The sequence below is a fragment of the Marmota marmota genome, unplaced genomic scaffold (genome assembly GCF_001458135.2).
Source record: "Marmota marmota marmota unplaced genomic scaffold, marMar, whole genome shotgun sequence".
Taxonomy (NCBI): Eukaryota; Metazoa; Chordata; class Mammalia; order Rodentia; family Sciuridae; genus Marmota; species Marmota marmota.
The window spans coordinates 47,442,104-47,465,883 of record NW_025999900.1 but is presented as its reverse complement, the minus strand read 5'-3'; the positions used below and the strand labels follow the sequence as shown (position 1 = coordinate 47,465,883).

The following is a 23,780-nucleotide window of genomic DNA, read 5'->3' as shown; positions in this document are numbered from 1 at the left end:
TATATATATATATATATATTTGGTACTGGCGATTAAACCCAGGGGTGCTTAACCACTGAGCCACATCCCTATCTCTTTTTACTATCTTATTTAAAAACAGTGTCTCCTTAAGTTGTTTTAGGGCCTTGTTAAGTTGCTGAGGCTGGATCTGAACTTGCAATCCTCTTGCCTCAGACTCCCAAGCTGCTGGGATTATAGGTGTGTACCACTGTGCCTGGGGTTACACATATTTTTTTAATTTTATTTTTATATAGAGTTATGCATCACTTAATGGTGGTGATATATCATAGAATATGCTTATAAAAACCTGGATGGTGGTTTGTATAGCCCATTCCACAGCTAGGCTATACTACATATACATTATTGTATACGTGGTTTGTCATTAACTGATATGTCATTACATGGTGCAAGATCGATTCTATCTTTCTTTCTTTCTATTTTATTGGGCTGTGTTGTCTGGGCATAGAGAACCTCTTTTTTAGGTTAGAAACCAATTGTTATTCATGTTGTGACCACTGACTGTTACTAAAACCATTTTGAAATATGGGGAACAGGGATGATTTGAAGATATACGAGATTAGCTTACATAGCGTGAAATAATATTGAATCACACAGTGAAAAAGTGATTCCTTTTCCTATTGTCTTTCAGTCCTTCTGATACTATCAAGGACACAGAGCAGGGTTGGATCTGTTTAATGCTTCTCAACACTTTGTACTCTTTCTCTTTGCAAAGAGAAGGGAGCCTTGTATTCACAGCATTCACAGACAATAACCTATGCCTAGAATTTCATTACATTTTTGTTTTTGTTATACTCAGTTTTCTGTTTACCTCTCACTTAAATAAGTCATGATAATTTTGCATTTATAGCAGCAATGTATGCTTTCCTAAATAAATTTCTTTCAGTTAAAAAAGTGGTCTACTTAAAATATACTGAGGAAATAGTAGCACAGATGGTACACAGGGCAAAAATCCCAAAGATGATGAATGATTATCTAGTTTAGAAAACACTGGGATAGTGTGCAGATGCAGCATGCAAACGACTAAAAATAACCTGAAAATCACAATACAGACAGCCACTCCTTCAGAAACATTTCTGAAGAGAAGCACGTGTGTGGTAGAAAAACCATTTACTGCATTGAATCCTAAGACCCTAAACAGTGGTGGGGATTGGAGGAAGGAGAGATGGCAATTACTGCCACGATGAAACTGCAAGTGGGTAGGTTAAAGGGACAAGGCAAGGCAAGTTGGCACTTTCTGGAGGGACAATCCACACAAATCTAGAATGACTATCAATGTCTCATTCAGAGAAGGATGGTCCTCTTATACATAGAGGTAAAAAAAAAAAAGTCAACTTTCTGAATACAAGAGATTGATGGATCAGTCTTGCCAAGCTTCATTTTCAGGTCATTATAATCTATAATTATATTCTATTATATTCATTATAATCTATAATTATATTCCAAAATTTTCAGTACTGGGACTCAAATTCAGAGCCTCTATTACTGACCTACATTATACCCCAGCCCCCAAATTTAAATTTATAATTTTATTCATTTGCTTCATTTAAATTACCTTAAATCACTAATTCCCAATTGAGAGTCAATTTTTTTCAGACTTTCTGCATATCAGAGATTGTTGAATGTTCCACTGGGGAGTGGGAGAACTAGCTCTCCCTCTCCTCACCCCCTCACCCCCTGGCACCCTGGCCCTGTTAAAGTCACTGTCGCATGACCACTGGAGGACACAGGTGAGGAAAAGACTCAGAACTACCTCTTCAGTAAGAGACACAAACAGTGTAACTGTCTCCCAGACATCATGGGCCATGGGTATGGGTAGCACAGAAAGTTGAGGCCTGTGTAATACCTTTCAACACCATGAAATATGGGTGGAAGTTTAAGGCTTAGGAAAAATTATTCTCAGCACCATGGTAATTTGTAAAATGGCTAAGCAGTGATTCTGTAGCATCTGGATAAAGGATACAGAAATAAGGCAAGTAACTGCAAGAGCACAAGTCCTTCCATTTAAATCAGTGCAGGATCTTCAAAAACTTCAAAAAGAGGTACATCTGAACAATAACATAGCTCTGGTCAGAAAACATCCCTCAGCAACGGATATTTTAATTTAAGTAGTTTCAGAAAAGGGATTGCTACCTTGAACAAGTTATTTATTAATGGCAAAGATATGGTTTGGTGCCTCAGGGAATGCCTTCTATAACTTAAAAGGTGAGTTTTCTTTCCCTCCCTTCCTTCCTCCCTCTCTTCAACCCTCTCTCTCATTTCCTCTCCCTTCTTTCCTTTCCCCCAACCTCCTAATTTCTGAGTTCTTGCATACTTCTCTGGCCAACGTCCCTCAAGGTTATATGTGTTTTATTGGACATCACTGGTTTTCAAACTTTTATCTCTAAAACCTCATGACCATCCTGGGGGAAAGCTGGCAGGGCAAGACCCATGTACATCTGATGGCAGCCTTTGAAGTTCAATATGATATTTCAAATCCTGTCTCCACCGTTTACAAGCTGAGTGACACGTGTGTGTGTGTGTGTGTGTGTGTGTGCCTCAATGACCCCATTTTATAAACGAGGATAATAAAATCACCAACTTACTTGGATTTTGTGAGGACTCAATGGGTAAATTGATGCAAAGTGCTGAGAACAGGGCCCCACATAAATAAGCACAGCACAACCATTAGCTTTACGTATTTGACTTCTCCCATAGTCTTTCCTTTGACGGAAGAGTTCTACTGCCCCCAAAAGATTAAAAAAATCACTTTGCTGCTGTCACAGATGGTTGTAGTTGTTGTTTAAATGAGAACACCATAGCATCTAACCCACATTTTTCATCAGTTTTCTCTTCGCCGTCTCAGAAAGTTTTCATTGTTCAGAACACAGTACCTTGTCCCCATTATTCTCAAGGTCACATGCTCCTTGCTGTGTTTATCCAATCACGCTTTGTGATTCAGTGGCTTCCCTCAGAGTATACTCAATAGCATCATGACATCAGAAAGCACCTAATTGAACCTTTTATTTTACTCTGAACAAAAGTTGAAATCTTCCAAATAAAGGATCTCACCCTGTTTCTTGAGGAAAGAATGAAGAGTGGAGGGTTTCTCGACTCCTATCCCATGGCTTGTTCTCTGACAGTCCTTCTCTCAACACGTGGTGCAGTTTCACTCAACATGATTCTGAGTTCCTTTGCATTCTCAGAGCCACATCTCTCTCCAAGGACTCTTGAAATTCTGCCACTGATAACTTTGTGCTCTGGTCTTCCCACCACCCAGTGGACAACCTGTGGCCACCATATTCATTTATTCACTCATTCATGTGAGCTTTATTTGAGCTTCTAAACAGTTTTAGTTCCTCTGCTGGGTTTGAGGAATTCAGAGTGACAGGGTCACTGTGTTAGAGGACTTCATTTCTACATTGGTAGGTATGCGAATAAAGATGAGTCACAGGAGCCAAGCACAGTGGCACACACCTGTAATCCCAGCAACTCTGGAGGCTGAGGCAGGATGATTGCAAGTTCAAAGCCAGCCTCAGCAACTCTTAGTGAGGCCCTAAGCAACTTAGTGAGATCCTGTCTCAAAATAAAAAATAAAAAAAGCTGGGGTTGTGGCTCAGTGATCAAGTGCCCCTGGGTTTAGTCCCCAAAAGATAAAGTCATAGGAAAACACACAGTATATAAGGGCTAGGGTCATATTCATGCACAGAACATTGAGAAGGAGGGTTGTTCACCCAGCCTAGGCATCATGGTCAGGAGAAGCTTCTTAAAGGAACTGACTCCAAAACTAGATAGACACAAGCCAGACAAAGAAAGGGGGAAGGCACTTCAGGTGGGGGATAGAATGTGGGAGGGGGAGCAAGGGCACTGGTGTAAGCAGAGAACTTTGGGGGGGATATGTTAGAAGTTGTGCTCAGTAGGAGTGGGAAGTCAGATAAATTAGAAGCAGAGAGGTTTGACATACTGGGCCAGATCTTACAGTGTGAACAGAATAATTTTATTCTAGAAGCTGTACAGAACCAATGTAGCAGTTTCATCAAGAAGATGAGAATTTATTCTGTAATGGCATCATGGAGAATGAAGAAGTGCTTAGAGGTTATTGCACTAATTAATCCAAGTGATATAAGAAAGTAGGATCTCTTCAAGCACAGAAATATGTACCTAGGCTACGACATTCACGATCAACTGTTGAGTGTTCCTATGAGCTGAATTCTTGAGAACTGTACAACTGTTTTCCAGCCATCTACTTTTTTTTTTTTAAGTAGTCTGTATTTTCTTACTTTAACTAGGTAACCTTTCAGGTTGTTTGATCATTCTTTCTGTTCTTTTTTTTTTATCAATTAAAAAGCCCTTTTACCTCAGTGTTGACTTCAGTTATCCTTTCAATAATCATTAATTTAAATTTCTGTTAAGAAACATTGTGTGTGTACCTGAGTGTGTGTGCATGTGTGTGTATGAGTGATTTTAGTTGCCACCAAATTTCTAACTTAATCTTCAGATTAAAAAAAAAAAAAACATGGTTCATGAAATTTCATTGCTTTACACTTCTACCATGTCTATCAAAAAGAGGAGTTCTAGATGTACTCCTTGGTGGGCAGTTCACCATTAAGGAATTATATATATTGGGTGAAGGGTACATTTTTTAAATGGGTTCCTGATTAATTTTTTGACAACTATTTGATAAATCAGCAGAACTAAGACAATTTCTTATCTAGAAAAACTAAAAAGAGAATTTTTTTTTGCAATTTTTGTAACCCAAGATAAAATTTACAAAGTTTGTTCTTGAATTGCTTTTAATCTTAGTAATATTGGAAGTGAAACCAAGATTCAGTCAGGGATAGGAGTAGGTGAAGTGCATAAAGGTAGCATTTTAGAAAGAACGCCTCAATGAGTCATTTCGTACCAGAGTTTTGTTACCTTTTCTTTTGTTAAAACACGAGGGTGTCAGGAATGATAACTTTCCAAGTGTGATTTGATGACATTTTTACTTAGGGACAGATACATGCGAGCGCGCACACACACACACACACACACACACACACACAATATACCAATCTACTTTGGCCAGTTTTCAAGCTGTTTCGTGCACTTCCAAGTGTCCACCTTTCCAGGTGTCTTTGGCCTCTGCATCCTACCCTTTCCTCTCCCGTGTACTCACAGAGTCTGCGTACTGGGCGGTAGGCTGGGGATGCGGTGAATATCCTTGCAGGTGACTTTGAAGTCGTCCTCCTGGTGGCACTCGCAGGGTGGAGATGGACACCCCCTGCCCCCCAGACTCCTGGGCAGGGAGAGCAGCAATACCAGCTGCAGCAGGGACTCCAGCCTCATTTTTCCACCGGTCCCCAAGGCTATGTCTTCATCCTGAGCTGTCGTCTTATTCTCAGTCCTTTGCGCCTCCGATTCCCCTAGGCAGAGGGAGATCAGGGAGCCGGAGGGGTGGGAGGAGTGAGGACTCCAAGAGGCTGTGACCTCACCACCGCAGGGGAGGCTGGAGAGGGAGGAGAGGCTCTCAAGTGCTCAGCTTCCCTAGGCAACTCTCTACCCAAACAAGCCTACTTGTTTCACTTTTTTTTTTTTTTTTTTTTGGCTTGAGCCACGCAGCCCGCTCCGTCTGTTCCCAGGCACCGGTGCGGGCTGTTCCTTCTGTTTTCTAACCCACCCCAACGCGTTCCTTCTTATTATTTCTCTCCAAAGCCTCCTTTAGAAACCATTCTCCCTACTTTTTCTGTAAAATGCAAAACACCACCTTTCTCCGTGCCCAGGACCCACCCGCACGCACTTTAGCCCGGGAAAGCCAGCTTGGATTGGACGGTGCTGCTGAACTTCAACTTCGCTGCTGAAAGTCTGGGGCTGGCACACCGCCCAGGCCAGCCCCGGGTGCAGCCCAAGAGGGCGCGCGACCGCCCTGGCGGACCTTTGATCTTCGAGGCCGCCGGACTCCAGCGCCCACCCCGATCGCTCCGCGCCAGTGGCCCTCTCCCACAGGAGTCGCCGCCAGCATCCTCCAGGAGGCGACCAACTCTTCCCCGCAGCCTCGCTACTCCTCCAGGCGAGTCAGGAACCGGGCTCTGGGGCCATCTGCTGGGGAGAACCGGGAAAGACAGAAACCCTTCCTGGTACCCCAAATGGATCGCACTCCAGCCTCGGGATACATATTTGAGGCTGGCTGGAAATCTGGAAATTCTTGTCTTCCTAGAAATGTTATTAATTCATACCCCACCCCCCGCCAAGGGGGCAAAAGGAATACGTATGTGGTACACCATTATCTATCTACTCATCGTTCTTCACACATTAGCCAAAAAAGACTTATTAGGAATATTAACCAGATTGTGCCAATTTCCTTCTTAAAAGTCTTCAATTGCTTAGCTAATTTCTGTTGGTGCAAAAGGAATATCAACTCCTTACATACTGCATGATTCCTTTTATAAGAAATTGCTTTTACTTCTGTTGTATAGATCATTTACGTCTGATATCATTACTAATATTAGGCTTGAAGTACATAATCTTGCTGTTCATTTTATATTTTCCTACTTTAATTTCATTCCCCCCCCTTTTTTTTTTTTACAAAAAGCATCGTTTTGGATTAATCCAGAAATTTTTATGATTCCATTGTGTCTTCTTAGCTGACTTAGCCATTACTTTGCTATTGCTTTAGGGGTTTTGTATGCATATTTGAGTATTCCTAGTCTGTGCTGTTATCATACCATTTTTGCATCATTTTAAAAGTCTTTACGACCCAACTGGGGCCACACATCTATACTCCCAGTGGCTTTGGAAGCTGAGATGGAAAGATCCTGTGTTCAAAGCCAGCCTCTTCAACAGCAAGGCACTAAGCAACTCAGGAACACCCTGTCTCTTGAAAATAAATAAATAAATGAATGAATGAATGAATGAATGAATGAATAAATGAATGGTGGAGGGGGTGACTGGGGATGTGGCTCAGTGGTTGAATGCCCCTGAGTTCAAGCCCTGGTACCCTCTTCCCCCAAGAAAAAAGGATGTTAGAAAGTATGCTTCCATTTATTCTTTCCTCCCTGAACTTTTAAGTCTTATTTTACTTTATGTATACATAGGCTATAAACCCCACAATACAATGTTGCTATCTTTGTTAAGATCAATGATCTTTTAAAGAGATTCAAATAATAACAGAGTTACTCTTTCTGATCTTCTCATTCCCCAGAGGTAATCCATATTTTCCGTTGTGTCTTTCCTTTGGCTTGACAGACTTTCATTAACATTTCCTGTAGGGCATATCTGCTGGTTATGAATTATTTCAGCTTTTGTGTATCTGCAAAAGTGTTGATTTGCCTTCTTTTTAAAAGGATATCATTGCTAGGTATAGAATTATAGGTTGACAAATTTTTCCTTTCAATACTTTAAAAATATGGTTCTATTTTCTTGTTGCTTGCATTGCTTCCAAGGGGGGAAAAGTCTTCTATTATAGCTCCCATTGTTCCTTTATAAAATGCTTTAATCTGGACTGCTCTTAAGACTTTATCACGAGTTAAAATCAATTTGCATTTTTTTTTGCTTCTTTGCATGTCTGATAATCTATGTTTGGAAGATAGACACTGTAAATGTTATCCCTTTTTGCACCCCATTATTTCTTTTGCGGTCATTTAAATATTCTTGAGCTTTGTTGTAAGACATGGTTAAATTCCTTTGGAGCAGTTTGATATTTTTGATCTTGTTTTTAAGGTTTCTTAAGTAGGAACAGAGTAGCATTCAATCTAATTCTTCTGAAGAAGAATTCTTCCATTTCTGAAGGAAGACCTTTCCAGATACTCTATCCAATGCTTCACGAATCATGAATTTCAATCTGGCTGATGGGTATTGTCACTTTTCTTGGTTCTGGATGACAGGCACTTTCCCCTCTGATCTCCTCAGACACTTATTTCTCCAGCTTCTGTTTTTTTTCACATCTATAATGATTAATATTCTGTTGTATATTCCATGGGAGATCTTGTGGGGTTCTCTGGAGTTTTCCATTTTGGTGGCTCTCTCCCTTCTGTAGTTCTGTATTCATTTTTTTCAACCCTTCATCTTCATCTCCTTAATTTAGAGCATCGCTGGGCTCTGCCTGGGCTCCTTCTCCTTGCACCCTGGCTTGGATACTTTCTCAAGCCAGTAAATTATAACAGTCATAAGTTTTCCCTATTTGTTTCCTCTCTCAATGGGATCACTATCCTTTTTCTGTATCCACTTGAAAACCATTATTTCATATATTTTGCCTTTTTTTAGTAAAAGCAGATTTTTTATTATGACGTCTGTCCATACTTGGCACTGCTATGAATGGCTAACATTTGTTTTTTTGTTTGTTTGTTAATCTGATGGGAATGTAAATCTGGTCTCTGTTTTTCCATCTTTGCTAGAAATAGAAGTGGTGTGCTAAAATCTGTACCATTTTAAACCAAGATTTAGACAGCATAAATTGGCTTAGTAGATAATAATGTAAGTAAAATATCCTATGATGAACAGTTTCAATTCAGTAAATTGGAACAAGCTTTCAGGATAACATGTTCTTATAGCCTGTTCAACAAATGGCTATGATAATCATAAAGGCAATTTTCTTACCTGAACATAACTTTTAAACCAGAGCAAATAAACATGAGTTGAGATGATGAATCAACTTAAATGAAGAGCAAAGTGTTTGCACTCAGATACATTAAACACACAAAATATCCTTCTAAATGTAACAAATAAATGAGAAGGGCTATGGAATGCTAGGTTTCCCATTTTTGTAGGAAAGCCATTAACATGGTCCATATATTGGAAAGTGTTGTGCATCTGAATGGCAATGTTATAAAACGGATGCTCATGAATGTGATAACTGCTTGTAAATAGTAAGTGTATGACTGAAAAGAATATTATGGGATCAACCATGGTTCTACAGAATGAATAGCTAAAGATGACAACTGAATAGTGGTCAATACCATAGATGCAACATCTTATGTTTTATTTTGACTCTTAGTTTTCAGTTAGCTTTAAAACTTATAAGAGTCAACAACTACTTATGATCCTTTTCTGCTGGTGTTAAGAGAGTAAGATTTCACCACTGCTTCATTCATTCCCACCAAATCAAAATTTTGGGTATTTCCTTTTTAGTTTACCTACAGTGTTTTATGTGGCGTCTTCTTTATTATATTGTCCCGTGATAGTACAAGGGGGCTTTGCCATCTGTGGTGGCAGGATGAAACCAAGCAAAATCTAATGTTACGGGTGATCATCACTTAGGCTGGGACGTCCAGGAAACATGGAGGTTGCTTTTGAAGACACATCATCCCCTGATGCTATTGGGTGGGATAGCAAGGTACAAGCTATGAATATTGCTTGCTTGGACATGGACTTCTCTGGACATAGACTATTCCCCTATACTTTTGTGTTTATGTCCAAAACTCCCAGCTCCCCCTGCCATTTCAGGACCTTCTTGTTCTCTGTTTCATATCACATTTCTAATCATAGAACTTTGGTTTTGGAGGATTGAGTTTGTTCATGATACTTTCTTTGATGGCGTATGCCTTGACTCTTTAGTGAGAGCAGAGCTGGCTTCATGGGTTTGTGACTTGAGCAATCTCACAGGGCCCTGTAAATATTTGAAGAAAAATAAATACTTGAAGAAAAACTTGATATTTATTTTCCTGTCACATGGAAATAATCTGTCTGCCGTTGCCATTTCACAGTGGTATGAGTTTGCAAGGTATTGGCCAATCACAACTTCTGACTCTACTGCCTCTATCAACCACCGAAACAGTTTTTCTTTTCTTTTCTTTCCTTCCTTCCTTCCTTCCTTCCTTCCTTCCTTCCTTCCTTCCTTCCTTCCTTATGAGGGACTGAACCCAGGGGCACTTAAACACTGAGCCACACCCCTAGCCTGTGTGTGTGTGTGTGTGTGTGGTGTTTTAAGACACAGGGTTTTGCTGAGTTGCTTTGGGCCTTGCTAAATTGCTGAGGCTGGCTTTGACCTTTCTATCCTCCTGCCTCAGCCTCCTGAGCCAATGGGATTACAGGCATGCACCACTGTGCCTGGTAGCAGTTTCTTACATGACATCTGTGTTCCCTTCTCCATATTTACCCATTCAAAACGAGTTGAGTTATGATGATCATGTCAATGCTTTCAGACTAGCTCCATTCCAGAAACTCTGTATTTTTATTTCATTTTTGCAGTGCTGGAGATTGAACCCAGAACATTGCACCAGATAGCCAAGCACTATACCACTGAACAACAACCCCAGTTCCCTAGAACATTTTACTGATTCACCCTTCCAGGTGTTTAATGTTTGGTGTGGCTCAAAGGTATTTCTGATGACAATGCTCAAGAAACTAGATGTGGAATTATTACCTTGGATCTTGGACTGGATGGCTTCACTAGTGTAATCTTAGCCAAGGGTCTTTGGGTTTTAATCAACAAAACTAACTTAAGTTTTGAAAGGGAAATAATCACAAGCTGTAAGGTGTATTCTTTCTTCTAAACATCTAGAACAGAATCAAGTCCCCATGTTCATGGAACTGACACAGTGGGGTATCATAGTTTATAGGTCCAAGAACACTCACTGTGAGCACTGGGCTGCATGCTTCACATACTTTATTTTGTCCCCCAGTCAATTCTGCTCATATCATTCTTTTTTTAAAAAAATATTTTTCTTAGTGGCAGATGGACACAATATCTTTATTTTATTTATTTTTATGTGGTGCTGAGGATCAAACCTCATGCCTCACATGTGCTAGCAAAGTGTTCTACCACTGAGCCACAGCCCATGAGATATCATTCTTATTCACATTTGGCAAAAGGAGAAATGAAGGCACAGATTAAGTCGATTGACCGAGGTCACATAGCTAATAGGTATTACAGTTAAGATTTGAATCTAAGTGGTCTGGGCCTAAAATCATGAGCATTTAACTCCCCCAATTTCCTCTAGGCAATCATGGAACACAAGTATTTAAAGAAGCACAGTTTATGCTTTATGCTTTACTCCCTCCCACCCTCCACCCCCACCAATGCCCCACAGATTAGCTTTTCCTGCTGCTTCTTGAACATAGATGAAGATGGCCACATCTCTGTGACAGGCTCAGCTCTTATCTGTGCATCAAGACTATTCAGGCAATAAATTGGAAACTTGATCCAATTTTAAATTCTCAAAGCATAAAGAGCCTGATAGGCTCAAATTATTTCAGGTGTATAACTCCTTGTCTTATCAGCCATAGTCACAGAGTTTTTTATACCATGAAAAGGGTTTTGAGTGCCCCATGCTGTAGTAGAATCATTTCCAGTTAAAGGGGCAATGTGGGTATATAAAAAATATCTGCCACATCTACATCTACAGCTGTAGATGATCACAAGCTGTAAGGTGTATTCTTTCTTCTAAACATCTAGAACAGAATGTGTAGTTGGAAGGTGATTCATGACACTAATCTTGAATAGATACCATTTGGGCAAAGTTATGTGGACTATATTTTGTCCCCATAAAATTTATTTGTTGAAACCCTAATATGTCTGAATTTAAAGATAGGCCCTTTAAGAAGGTAATTAAGGATAAATAAACTTACAAAAGAGGGGCTCTAATTCAATATAACTGGTGTTCTTGTAAGACAAGAAAGATAACAGGCCCGTCCATGCTCAAACAAAGAAACTGCCATTTGAGGATACAGAGAAGACTGATGTCTGCAAGTCAAGAGGAGAGGCCTCAGGAGAACTCTTACCTGCTGACACTTTGATCTTGAATTTGTAGATCATAAATATGGTTTCTTTTTTATTTTAAATTTGTTGTTTAAGCCACACTTCTGTGGTATTTTGTTATGGCAGCCCTAGAAAACTAACACTTCATATAATAATCTCTCTGTGCTCCTGTTTACCTGGTTTGGAAAGGAAGAGTACTGCAAATGGTAATTGCTGTGGGTTTTACAACTCTAAATTCAGGTGACAGCTTGAGTGTGTTGTTGGGGATGGATAAACATATGTCTACCTTATCAATTAAAAATAATTAATATGCTTTGGGGGCTATAAGACAATTTTGGGTAAAATCTATTTTGTTAAGAAGGAGAGAGATTCTCTTATCTGGCTTCTCTGGGTTTTTATTTTCTAGATGTCACATTTGTCAATTGATAATACACCAAATGACAAATAGCTGCTATGAATTTAATAATGCATTTAATGTCCCTTTGTCATGATGAACTCAAATCTGATTTTTTACCCTTTGGTACCTGTTGTGTCCAGTGACTTTTGCTTTTTTTTTTTTTGTTGTTGTTGTTGTTGTTGGGAGGCAGGTAACTGGGGATTGAAATGAGGGGCACTTAACCACTGAGCCACATCACCAGCGCTACTTTGTATTTTATTAGATACAGGCTCTCACTGAGTTGCTTAGGACCTCACTAAATTGCTGAGGCTGGCTTTGAACTCTTGATCCTTCTGCTTCAGCCTCCTGAGCTGATGGGATTACAGGCATGTGTCACTGTACCTGGCTGAGTTTTGCTTTATTCAGCTAATACCATTTTCAAATATGGTCTTCAGAATTGAATCCAATATTCTGAACATGGTTGGACCAGTGAAGAGAGGATATTGACAATCAATTATCATTAATGCAGCTCAAGTTTACATTAACTTTTTGATAGTCATTTTTTTGGGGAGTCCATCAGAATTTCCAGAAAATTTTCTATAGAAACAGAGGCAGTGTTTTATTTCCTACCTTTGTAATTCGTATATTAGTATACTGTTTCCCTTACTTGGCTCATCAACTCAAAAAGAGAAAGGGCTATGTTGTTTATCTCCTCATTATCCCTGTATCTTCAATGCTTAACACATCTAGATACTAGAAAGACCCAACATACACTTGCCAAATTAAATGAATGAATGTAATTGTTTTGAAAAATTAACATGTTAAGAAAACTTATGCCTCTGAAAGCATATGGGGCAATTTTATAGACGTTCTGAGTTATCTGAATTAATTTCTGTGACAGGTGGAGTGTATTCTAGAGCAAAAATTCTGAGCAAGCATGGTGAAGATAGATGCAAATACATAGAGGTAGGTCTTTAGAAGAATTTTATGTTCAAACTTGGTATGGAATATGAAATACTTTATATTTTAGCATTGCAAGAAAAAATATCTGGACAATTTTATTGTATCCAATTTGAGTAGTAATTATTTAAGATTCTGGGTGTGGTGGGGGTTGGGAAAGGGAGATGGAGAAGTGAGGAAAGGAGGAGAAGCCACAAGATCCCTTTGTTTGAAGGGCTAATGGAGGAGACCAATTGAGAAATGGATCTATTTATACTATGAAAAGGGTTTTGAGTGCCCTATGCTGTAGTAGAATCATTTCCAGTTAAAGGGGCAAAGTGGGTATATAAAAAATATCTGCCACATCTACATCTACAACTGTTACAATTGTTACAATAGGGAACAGGCATCATGCAAGGTGATCTTGCTCTTCTTTAGGTAACTAAGAAAAATTTAACAGATAAAGTAAAATTTATCCTCTTATCCCTCTAGCAGGGGACAGGTCAGTGCCCTTTTTGGCAGAGTAGAAGGAAAAGTCCATCCATGTGACTAATTTGATTTTGACTTCTTCTTTGCTTTCCAAAGCTGTTGTTTGTTTGTTTTGTTGTTGCTGTTGTTGTTGAGGTTGCCCCCTCCCCCATGACTGGAACTGACTTCCCCGAGTGTAAAGCATTTCTTTCATGATTTAGAATGAGAGAGGACATGACACCCAGATCTGAAGGTCACAGCAGCAGTGAACTGTCAGCCTCACACTCTCGGTTTGCTATGATCTTAGGTGAGTCACCTTTTTCTAGGCTTAACGGGTTTGACTAGATAATCTCTGTTCCCTCCAAGAATTTTTGAGCCTTTTTAACAAGACATAGGGCCTTGGTATTAAGGGGATTTTTACATTTCACTGCTGGAAACTATCCTTCCCTGTTCTTCAAGAAGTAAAATTACAGTAAGAGCCAAAACAGCCGCCTACACGAGCTTCTGGCCCTTTAAAAGAAAAAAAAAAAAATTAGAACAGGGCAAGAGGGCGCGGCCGAAGGACTCAAGAGCCTACTAAGCCCGCTTCTTCCGGAGAGTCTCCGAAGACTTGTCGCTTAGCATCCTGGGACTTGCAGTTCCTTTGGGGTCGCTCTCCCTTGGTATCTCCCTGCTCCTGAGAAGGGATGGACTACAACTCCCAAAGGGCCAAGCGACAGCCCCGCGTCCTGTACTCTCGCTGCGGCTGGGCGGCTAGTTCAAGTTGCCATAGCTGCGAGTCTGGGGAGAGCAGAGTCAGTTGCGCCGCAGCGTTTGGTCAGTTACACCTTCTGGTTCACTGGTAGCCGCGGGAGCCGGGTGGGTCCTCGGCGATGATCCGGCATTAAGGACCTGGAATCATCTCTGTCTCAGGTACCTGCCCCACTGCCCCCTTGTCCTTTCTCTTCCACTTCCCTATCTTATCCTAGACCTTTTAGGGCCCACTTCCCCTCGTTTCAGGGGTGGGGTAACCAGGGCTGTGCAGAGATCTGGGGTGGCGCCGTGGGTGTGTGAAGTGTGTGGCGAGATCGGGGGAGATGGCTGTCCTCACCCCTCCTTCGGCATGGGCGTCCACAGTCAGATACTGACCAAGTTACCCAGTGACTCTGGGCGATGTTGTCCTCCTTTCGGGAGCAGCTTGCCCTGTCACTGGTTTCTGACGCTTTAGCTGCACAGGACATTCTAGGAGACTGGACTCCATCTGTAGGTTTTCCAGAGGATCATCTGGCATTTGCTGGCCTGTCCTAGGATATAACCTGATGTTTTTTTTTTTTTTTTTTTTTTTTTTTTGGGGGGGGGGATACGTTTTCTGTAGTCACAGAAAGTTTGCTACACTCAGGAACACTGTATAGGAACACCTATTTTTTTTTTTTTTCCGTGACAACGTAGGAGTTGCCCCAATCTCAGCCGTTAGCAGTCTCTTATTTGGATTGTTTCTTAGGGATATCGGACCTTGAGTACCAACTGCATCCTTTATTGGTTTGATGAACCTAGTGTCTCACGCAGACGTCCTGTAAAACCAGACAATTACAATGTTGCAAGTGCTCAGTATTTATTAATTATTGTTATTGATTATATAGAACAGTGTCTAATAGAACTAAAATGGGAACTACACTGATAATTAAAAATTTTGTAATACCCGCATTAAAAAAGTACAAAGAAACTGGTGAAATTCTTTTTAATAATTTACTTGGCAATGTATCCAACATAGTAAATATAAAACCTACTGAGATATTTTACATTTTTTTAAGTACTAAGTCTCAAAATCTTGTTTTTTTTTTTTTTTTTTTGTGTGTGTTAGCTGGGCTTGAACCTAGGGCCTTATGAATGTGAGACCAGCACTCTACCAACTGAGCTAAATCCTTAGCCCTATGGAGTGTGTCTTACATTTATAGCACATGTCAATTTGAACTGGCCAGATTTGTAGAGCTCAGTAACCATATGTGGCTAGTTACTGCTGTATTGGACAGCAGGAGGAGAAGATTAAAACTTTGACAGTTTTACACTGGCCCAGAGAAATTTTGTTGTGCTTATTATTATTATTGCACCTGTTATCCTCTTATGTCCTTCTGCCTTCGTATAATGGGCAATTTTGAAGTATCTTTCAACAGTTTTTTTTTAAAATTAACTTTTAAAAGGACTGTTTTTTACATGGATAGCTACAGTTCTCTCTGATGATAATCTGTGGATTCTTAAGAGACTATTTCCAAAACAGTAACAAAGAATTGAAAATATTTCTGTCTAACTCTTTTTTTTTCAGCCAAAGACATTTCACTTTTATTTACTTTTACTTACTTTTGTGCAATCCTATGTGTGAAAAGAACTGGGCTATGTATAAAATATTCTTTTAAAGAGGCTTAGACTGGCTTGGGAATATAATTGGGCCATCAATTCAGAAATAACGTATTAATTCTTTAACCTGATTGATTTTACCAACAATAGAGATGCTCAAGGACTTTTGACTACACTTGGACTACAATTCACACTGCAGCATGGTCAAGTAAGCTCAAGGGTGACTAGGCACAGGCAGAAGCCATCTGTAAGGAGTATGCTGGCAGAGCACTTGCATATGAAGGATTCCAGTAAAGTCACTTGGGCATTTAGATGACCCTAGGAGCATTTTTTTTCTGTTCTATGATATGCTATAATCCACACATAAGGAAGTTGGCCTACTTTTCACATTTTTTTAAAATTAAAAATTTTAAAGTTGTAGGTATGTGTTATCCCTTGTTTTCTTTATCTGTAGGTGGCTTGGGGAAAATACAAGGGCACCCAAAGATCATCTACTGACTAAACCTTTTGCCCTGAACTTCATGAAGAAATGATAGGAGGCAGACATATGTGCCTTAGAAGAGCACTGAGCTCAGAGGAGAGCAACAAGAAGTTTTGGGGGTGTGGTTTGTAAGTATGCATTCTCCCTTAGTTTCATTTCTGAGATAACAAGTTATTGCAGATTGAGTGAGGGAAAAAAAAAAAAAAACAATGCCAACAAGTAGACTTTTGGGGGGACAAGAAGCTCCTTTCTAATATGTGGTATATAAATAAAATAAGATAGTTTTCATGCAGAGTTACAAAAATTTAAGTGAGCAAAATATGTGATGATATCTTTACAACTCTTACAAAGCAACAGTATTGCAACTATTTCTATTAGACAAATATTTGAATGACTTATTTTATCCAAGGCACTGTGTTATGCATCTTTTTTCAGGCATATTTCTTTTATTATAGTTATCTTTATTTTGCAAAAGTGGTAGTTGAAGCTCAGGTTATTTGGTTTGCTTGGGATTCTGGAGCCAAAAGAGTGGTCTTTATTTCCAAATCTTTTGACTCTAAATACCAGTTCTGCCCACTTCACAGGTGCTCCATTGTTCTTTGTAATTGCCCTCTAATAGGATTTGATTTGTACTCAGCATTTTTGGGTTATGTGTACCATTTATAGCAGAGTTTATTGTTAAAATTTGTCACTTAGCCTGGCAGAGTGGCGCATGCTTGTCATCCCAGTAGCTTGGGAGGCTGAAATGGAAAAATCTCCAGTTCAAAAGCAACTCAGTGAGACCTTGTCTCTTAAAAAAAATACAAAATAGGGCTGGGGATGTGGCTCAGTGGTTGAGTGCCCCTGAGTTCAATCCCCAGTACTCCACCAACCCCACCTTGCCCAGCCAAAAAAAAAAGTCTCTTTAAATGTTCAAAGCCTTCTATTATTTTTCTTAGTTTTTTTCAAAATATAATGGCTCTTACATTATTATTGAAGAGACAGGTATAATTTATGGTTTACATAAAATGAGCATATTCAACATGAATTATCATTGACAATCAAGGGTATGATGTTAAAATTAAATTTTGCAATAGATTTAAAATTATAGACATTGTTAGTATTTTTGTGTTGCATTTTGATAAGAGGCACTTAAGCATACAGAAGAGACACAAAGATCGCTGGTGTTCAAGATTCTTAGGATTAAAGAATTTTAGAGCTGGAGGGGCCTAACTGGATAATGTAGTCCAGAAATTCTCAACTGTGTAGTCTTGACACATTTTGAAACAATCTAAAAATACCTTAGAGTGGATTCACTATTATCTCTGTAATAATTTCACTTGGTTGATTCTGATATGAAATGATTTTAATATAGTCATATCATTTCATAGCATTTTTTTCTTGTAACAATGTATTATTACATATCCACACATAAAATTCTACCTTTTCTCTTGTAATGGCTACATAGCAGTCTGATGTATCCCTTATCAGCTAATTTGTATTTTTTCTTATAAGTATAAATAATTTTGCAGTGAAATTCTTATACATATCTACACTTAAGATGTATAAATATATTTCCTTTTGTTTTCCTAGGATGACATTTATAGAAGTAGAATTTGAAAGTCAAAACCTATGCATATTACTTACTTTTATTTATATTTCGAAGTTCTCCAGAAGAGCAGTTCTAATTTTTATAGCTAATACTCATACAAGTATGCCCTTATGAACCCCTGCTTAAAAAAAAGAATGTAATTATATTATTTTAATTTGCAATTCTTTAGTGAAACTAAGTATGTTTATATATTTGTTAGTGCTATTTGTATCCTGTGAATTGCCTGTTTATGTATCCTTTGTGCCTTTTACTACCAGACTATTCTTCTTGTACTTTTAAAAAGCTGATTAATCTTTTGGTTCTCATTTGTGAATATTTTTCTGAAATTTTCCTTTAGTTTTAAAATCTTGTTTCTGGTGTTTTATTATCAGTAATTATGGATGATTTTTTTTATTATCAGTAATTATGGATGATTTTAAGAGGCTTATCAGGCCATTTTCAGATGTATATACCTCTGATAAAGGCCTGATAAATTCATATAACTTTAACATAGATCTTATACAATGCTGATACTTGAAGTGTTTGGGAAATGGAAATATTTGTGGTTACATGAATCCACTTAGCTAATGAACATTTAAAAATCTTCTCTCTACTTAGGGTTTGTCAGGAACCAAGTGCTGGTGAATGAATATGCCCAGGAGTGAATGGATGAGTGAATTAATGATAAGCCTGATGCTGAATACCCTTAATTAATTGTGCATACCCCACTTGATAGAGAACTAGGACTTTGGGTTATTTTCCCCTCTTTCAGTGGGAAGCAGTTTGGAGATGTTGTTGCCCATTTTTCTATAGAAATGGAATGTAGAAATTGACAGTGGGGAAATGTAAAAGTGGTCCACTTTACGCTTTGAATATCCCTTGCTGCTGTTCCATTGTAATTTATTTTTAAAACGAATGTGTTTCTTTCTCTTTCTCCTTGTGCCTCCCTGATCTCTCTCCTCTTCCCTAATCTCAGGGGAAACAGGACTACCTTTCTTCCCCATTTTAGGCAGACTTTGGGGATGTTTTGGGGGATGTTACCTATAGATCTCAAAAAATGACTGTCTTCCAAATTAACAAGTGAATTACAACTCCAACAAAGAGCACTTGGAATGTAGCCTTTAAATCTCATCTTTAAAAGCTCCTTGTTCCTGCCAACGGATAGAATCACAGCAGTGGGACAGGAGTCCTCTGTGTTTCCCCTTCACTAGCAAAGCAATAAAACTTCTTTTTCCTTTTTCTTTAAAAAAAAAAAAAAAAAAAAAAAAGCTAGCATAGACCCTGGCTTGTAGTTAGAATCCTTCTCACTGAATTTACACTTAAATTTATTTTATTATCCGGTCTGATTAATCTGGAAACAAATTTCAAACTGTTAGGCTTTATAAACAGCAAGTACTAATTAAAATAATAAAGAAATTCTTTTGGCAAATGGCCTAGATTAATTATCTTAAGTCTTCAAACAATAGGGACTGAGTTGTAAAATAGCATAAACATGAATACTTAACAATGTCTATTATAGGATAAATGAGGTATATAATTCAAATTCATTTTAACGCATACTAAAACTTATTAGTAATTGAATCAAACCTAAGGTTTACTTGAGTAATTGTTAATCATTTTAATTTACAATAGTCATTTTTTAGCTTCTTGCATTCCTCAATTATTTTTTTTAATATTTTATTTTTTAGTTATATTTGGACACAATACCTTTATTTTGTTTATTTATTTTTATGTGGTGTTGAGGATTGAACCCAGGGCCTTGCACATGCTAGGCAAGCGTTCTACCTCTGAGCCACAACCCCAGCCCCTCCTCACTTATTCTTTATCTGTACTATAAAACTCTAAATTCAAATTACCTAGGCTCATCACCATCTGGATCCATTCTCTGTGTTGTTTCCATGTACCAGTTGCCGCTCACAGACAAACCTATTTTAGCCATTTTATAGTCTTCACTCTCCCACCATCAAGCTCTTTTTTCTTTCTACCATTCATAAAATTGACTATTCATTCTTTAAAATAATAATTACAGGGACTGGGGCTGTAACTCATGATGTATTTGCCTAGCATGCGTGAGGACCTGGTTTCAGTTCCTACCACCACAGGAAAAAAAAAATAGAAAAAAGAAAAAAAATAGTTATAATAATTCACTTTTTCTACAGTATTTCCCTTTACTCAGAAAAACATAGCTCAGGCTAAACCACGCAAAGGCTAGATTGTGTTAGAGTAAAACATCTTTTTCTTAGACAGGCTTATACCTATAGGTAGTCCAAGATCTTTCTTCTCAAGAGACTTCTGGTAAGATCAACATAGCATGGTCCATGTCCTAAAGAGTCAGTAGCAGATACAAAATAAGAAACACAGAAAGACAACCAGAGAGGATCCCTGAAATCATGGCTGACAGATGGAAACCTTTAAAACAGATAGACCCACACATACAAATTTCTTCCACTTACTTTACCTCTGACGGACCAACTCCAACTGCAAGATTGTATAATAATTCAGAAAGCTATTCAAAAGCTAGATCATTACAGTAAAACATTATCTTAGACAGGCTTATACCTATAGGTGGCTCTATCTTCAACTTACTTTGCCTCTGACAGACCAACTACAATTGCAAGATTGTATAAAAAAGAAACAGACAACCAGAGAGGAGCCCCACAACCACGGATGACAGATGTAAACCTTTAAAATAAACCAGTCAAGATCTTTCCCAAAAGACTACCTATAGTATCAGTGCAGTATTGGCCATGTCTTAAAAGAAGGCAGTAACAGATATAAACAAAAACACAGGCAGACAACCAGAGGAAATTCCCAAACCCAAGGTCAACAAACAGATGAGAACCTAGAACAGACCAGAAGGAAGTAAATATCCCTAGGTTCTGGAGTCCTGCTTAACCATGACTCTTATACCAGTGGCACCACAGATGTCCCCACAAAGAAGGACCAGGTGTGTGGACTCAAGGGTCTTGCATACACACCAAGGGATTTACGGGATGTCCAAGGGTGTTGCAACTTTACTGAGTTCAGTTTCCTTTTTCTCAAAGTGGATCACCATGGAGCAATCTGTACCATTCAGGGAGAGAAGGCAGGAGTTCCCCAAAGCAAAAGGAGTTTGGCAGCTGCCAGAACTCCTCAGTTATTCCCTCAGTTCCCTTTGCTCACCAGAATAGCTCCTCTGGTTCGACCCGAGACAAACTCACCTGTTTTCTTACTCTCTTGAAGTTGGCTCTCAACAATTTAGTTGGCCAGCTACTTTGCATCCTCAGCTTAGAAGTGAGGTTGCTTGGAGAATCAAGCCTGCCCAAGAAAGCTGGAGCAGGGGCTGCTTTCAGGTCCCATCTGGGTGTGGTGCTAAATTTGTCACTGAAATCTTGGTCCTTGTCCCTGAAGCCAATCCAGTAAAGACAACAGGTTTTGAGAAAAAGGAAAAAGAAGTTTTATTGCTTTGGTAGCAAAGGAGAAACACAGGTGACTCCTGTCCCAGAGGCTGTAATTCTTGCTGTTGTTTTGCTGTAACAGAATATCTGGGACTGCGTGATTTATAAAGGAAAGAATTTTATTTGGGTTACAATCCCAGTGTCTAGATAGTCCATGCAGCACCATGCTATTATCTGAGAAGAACCCCACTGGCTGCCTGGGCAATGAGAGGGGGAGGGGAGGTCACATGGCAAGAGAAGTAGCAAGGGAGGCAGCAGAGAAAGCGAAACTCCTTTTAACAACCCATTTTTTAAATATATATATATATATATATATTCTGACACAATATCTTTGTTTTATTTATTCATTTATTTATTTTATGTGGTGTTGAGGATCGAACCCAGTTCCTTATGAATGCATGCATGCGAGGCAAGCGCTCAAATACTGAGCTATAACCCCAGCTCCCAACCCATTGTTTTGGTGACCAATTAAATCCTGGAAAACCTAACCCAGTTCCCAGCATCCAGCTGTTAATCCTTTCAGAGGGTGATGTCTCCGTGACAGAACCACCTTCCTTCTAATCAGTCCCCACCTCTTGAAGGTTCCTCCACCTTTCAAGATCCCTATACTGCGACCAAGCATCCGGCACATAAATCTTTGGAGGACAAACCATAGGAAACTATGAACAAATAGTCTGATGAAATTTAGAGTCTAGTAGGTAGACAGACAGGTAAACAGCCAATTAGCAACCTGTGGGATGTGATGAGGTCCTGCCACAGTGGGAATGCAGCAGAGGGCACTTGGGGCAGTGAAGGAAGTCACTCAAGGGAAAGTTTCCTCTGAACTGAGACTGGAAGGAAAAGTTGGAGTTAGTCAAGGGAAAAGAAGGGACAAGAATGTTCTAGATGGTAAGTGTAGGGTAGGCCTGAAAGTGTGATGAGTGTGATGTATTTGGGAAAATGAAAACAAAACATCCATGACACCAATAATTATATTTCCTGTAGTATTTAATTAGTGTCTTGCTGTGTTACGGAACTGTGAGAAAGATCACTTCTGGCTGGAGAGAAGAAACTTCACTGAGATTGTATTATTATTATTATTAATTAAATTTTTTTTATACTGGGGATTAAACCCATGGGTGGTCTACCACTGAGCCATACCCCAGCCCCCCCCCCCCTTTTTTAAATTTAGTTTTGTACATGGTGCTGAGGATTGAACTCAGTGCCTTACACATGCTGGGCAAGTGCTCTGCCACTGAGCCACAACCCCAGCCCCTGAGATTGTATTATTTAAGCTTAGCCTGGAAGGATGAGAATTTATGTAGGTGGGAATATTAACAGGAGAAGGCATTCCAATACTAATGAGGGTTGGGAACATAGGGGAATAGCTGGTGTAATAGCAGAATGTAGGCCTTTATAGTCCATGATTTTTTTTTTTTTTTTCTTAAGAGAAAGGTGAGTAACTGGGGTCTTGAATTCTTGATTCCTAGATCCAATGGGCAGTGGTGAGTCAGTGAAGGTTGGAAAGGATAGGGAAACAGAGTTAGAAAGCTATTTTGATGGCTAGGTACAAGTGAAGAAAAGTCCTGAATTGTAAGTAGTGCCCAGGGCAATGACAAGGGATAACTGGTTAGGACACTCCACCTTCCAGAAAGATTTAAAGATTTGCACACTTGGCAGCTGTGTAACCTTGAGTGCCTTAGTTTCTCTAAGCCTTTTTTCTCAGGAATATATTGTGATGGACATGGTACCTATTTGTAGAGTCATTGTCATATAGCAATTTTTGATGTTAAAGCCTTAGCTATTATCTTTGAAGGTTTTTAGAATTGGCATTCTTAATTGGGGTCCACTCCATGTACCTCAGAAATTCAATTTTGTAATATAATTGATTTTAAATGATACCAATTCCTTTTTGGTCTTTTCTAATTCTTTTCTAATCCTATGTATCTTAATTTATGCATTTAATACATTTGGGAAGGATTCAAATGCAGTGATGGATAAGTCCCTTTTAATTTAGAAATTTTTATTATATTTTGGAAAGAAAATATATATCATTCTATTTATCTACTTTTAAAATTCAGATAACTTTTCAGTAAATATATTAATAAGTACAATAAAATGTATTCTGGGTCTTTATTATAGAAAAGTTAAGGGAAAGGTGTAAAGGTATAAAGTAAAAAAATGGTGGGCAAGAAAGAAAGAAAATATAGGGATTGGGAAAGAATGGTGGGAAAAGAAAGCTGTGTACATATACCATCCCAAAAGATAATATTTATTTATTTTAAAATAAGGCTTTAGGATATGACTTCTAAAAATATAGGAACATTTTCCTGTCTAAAAGAGGTTGTAATCATTCTTAACAAGAAAAAAGATTATTTTAAAGCCATCCTAAAATAGCTGTAGAAAGTTGGATTTATAGTAGATTTACATATTTAACACTTTACCATCTTATTTTAATTTTTAAATCTCTATTTCCAAGTAAATAAGAATTTAAAGAATACTCTGACTTTAAATGCATTTCTGGAGAG

The 23,780-nt window shown here is 38.7% G+C and overlaps 2 protein-coding genes across 5 annotated transcripts in view; one reads left to right on the top strand and one right to left on the bottom strand.

The window, feature by feature from the left end:
* Tshr (thyroid stimulating hormone receptor) overlaps nucleotides 1–6,063 on the bottom strand; it is a 146,001-nt gene extending 139,938 nt beyond the window's left edge. For 2 of the 4 annotated variants that reach the window (XM_048799120.1, XM_048799119.1), the window contains exon 1: nucleotides 5,156–6,062. In XM_048799120.1, the coding sequence (XP_048655077.1) occupies nucleotides 5,156–5,325 (170 nt within the window). In that variant the 5' untranslated portion in view covers nucleotides 5,326–6,062. Of the gene's footprint in view, nucleotides 1–5,155 lie in introns of all 4 variants that reach the window. The other 2 variants (XM_048799121.1, XM_048799118.1) reach the window with 2 other exon arrangements.
* Nucleotides 6,064–14,178: 8,115 nt separating this feature from the next.
* Nucleotides 14,179–23,780, top strand: part of Cep128 (centrosomal protein 128) — a 385,475-nt gene continuing 375,873 nt past the window's right edge. Inside the window, exons 1-2 of the mRNA XM_048799524.1 lie at nucleotides 14,179–14,366; nucleotides 16,240–16,394. The gene's annotated coding sequence lies outside the window, so the exon portion shown is untranslated. The remainder of the gene's footprint in view (nucleotides 14,367–16,239; nucleotides 16,395–23,780) is intronic.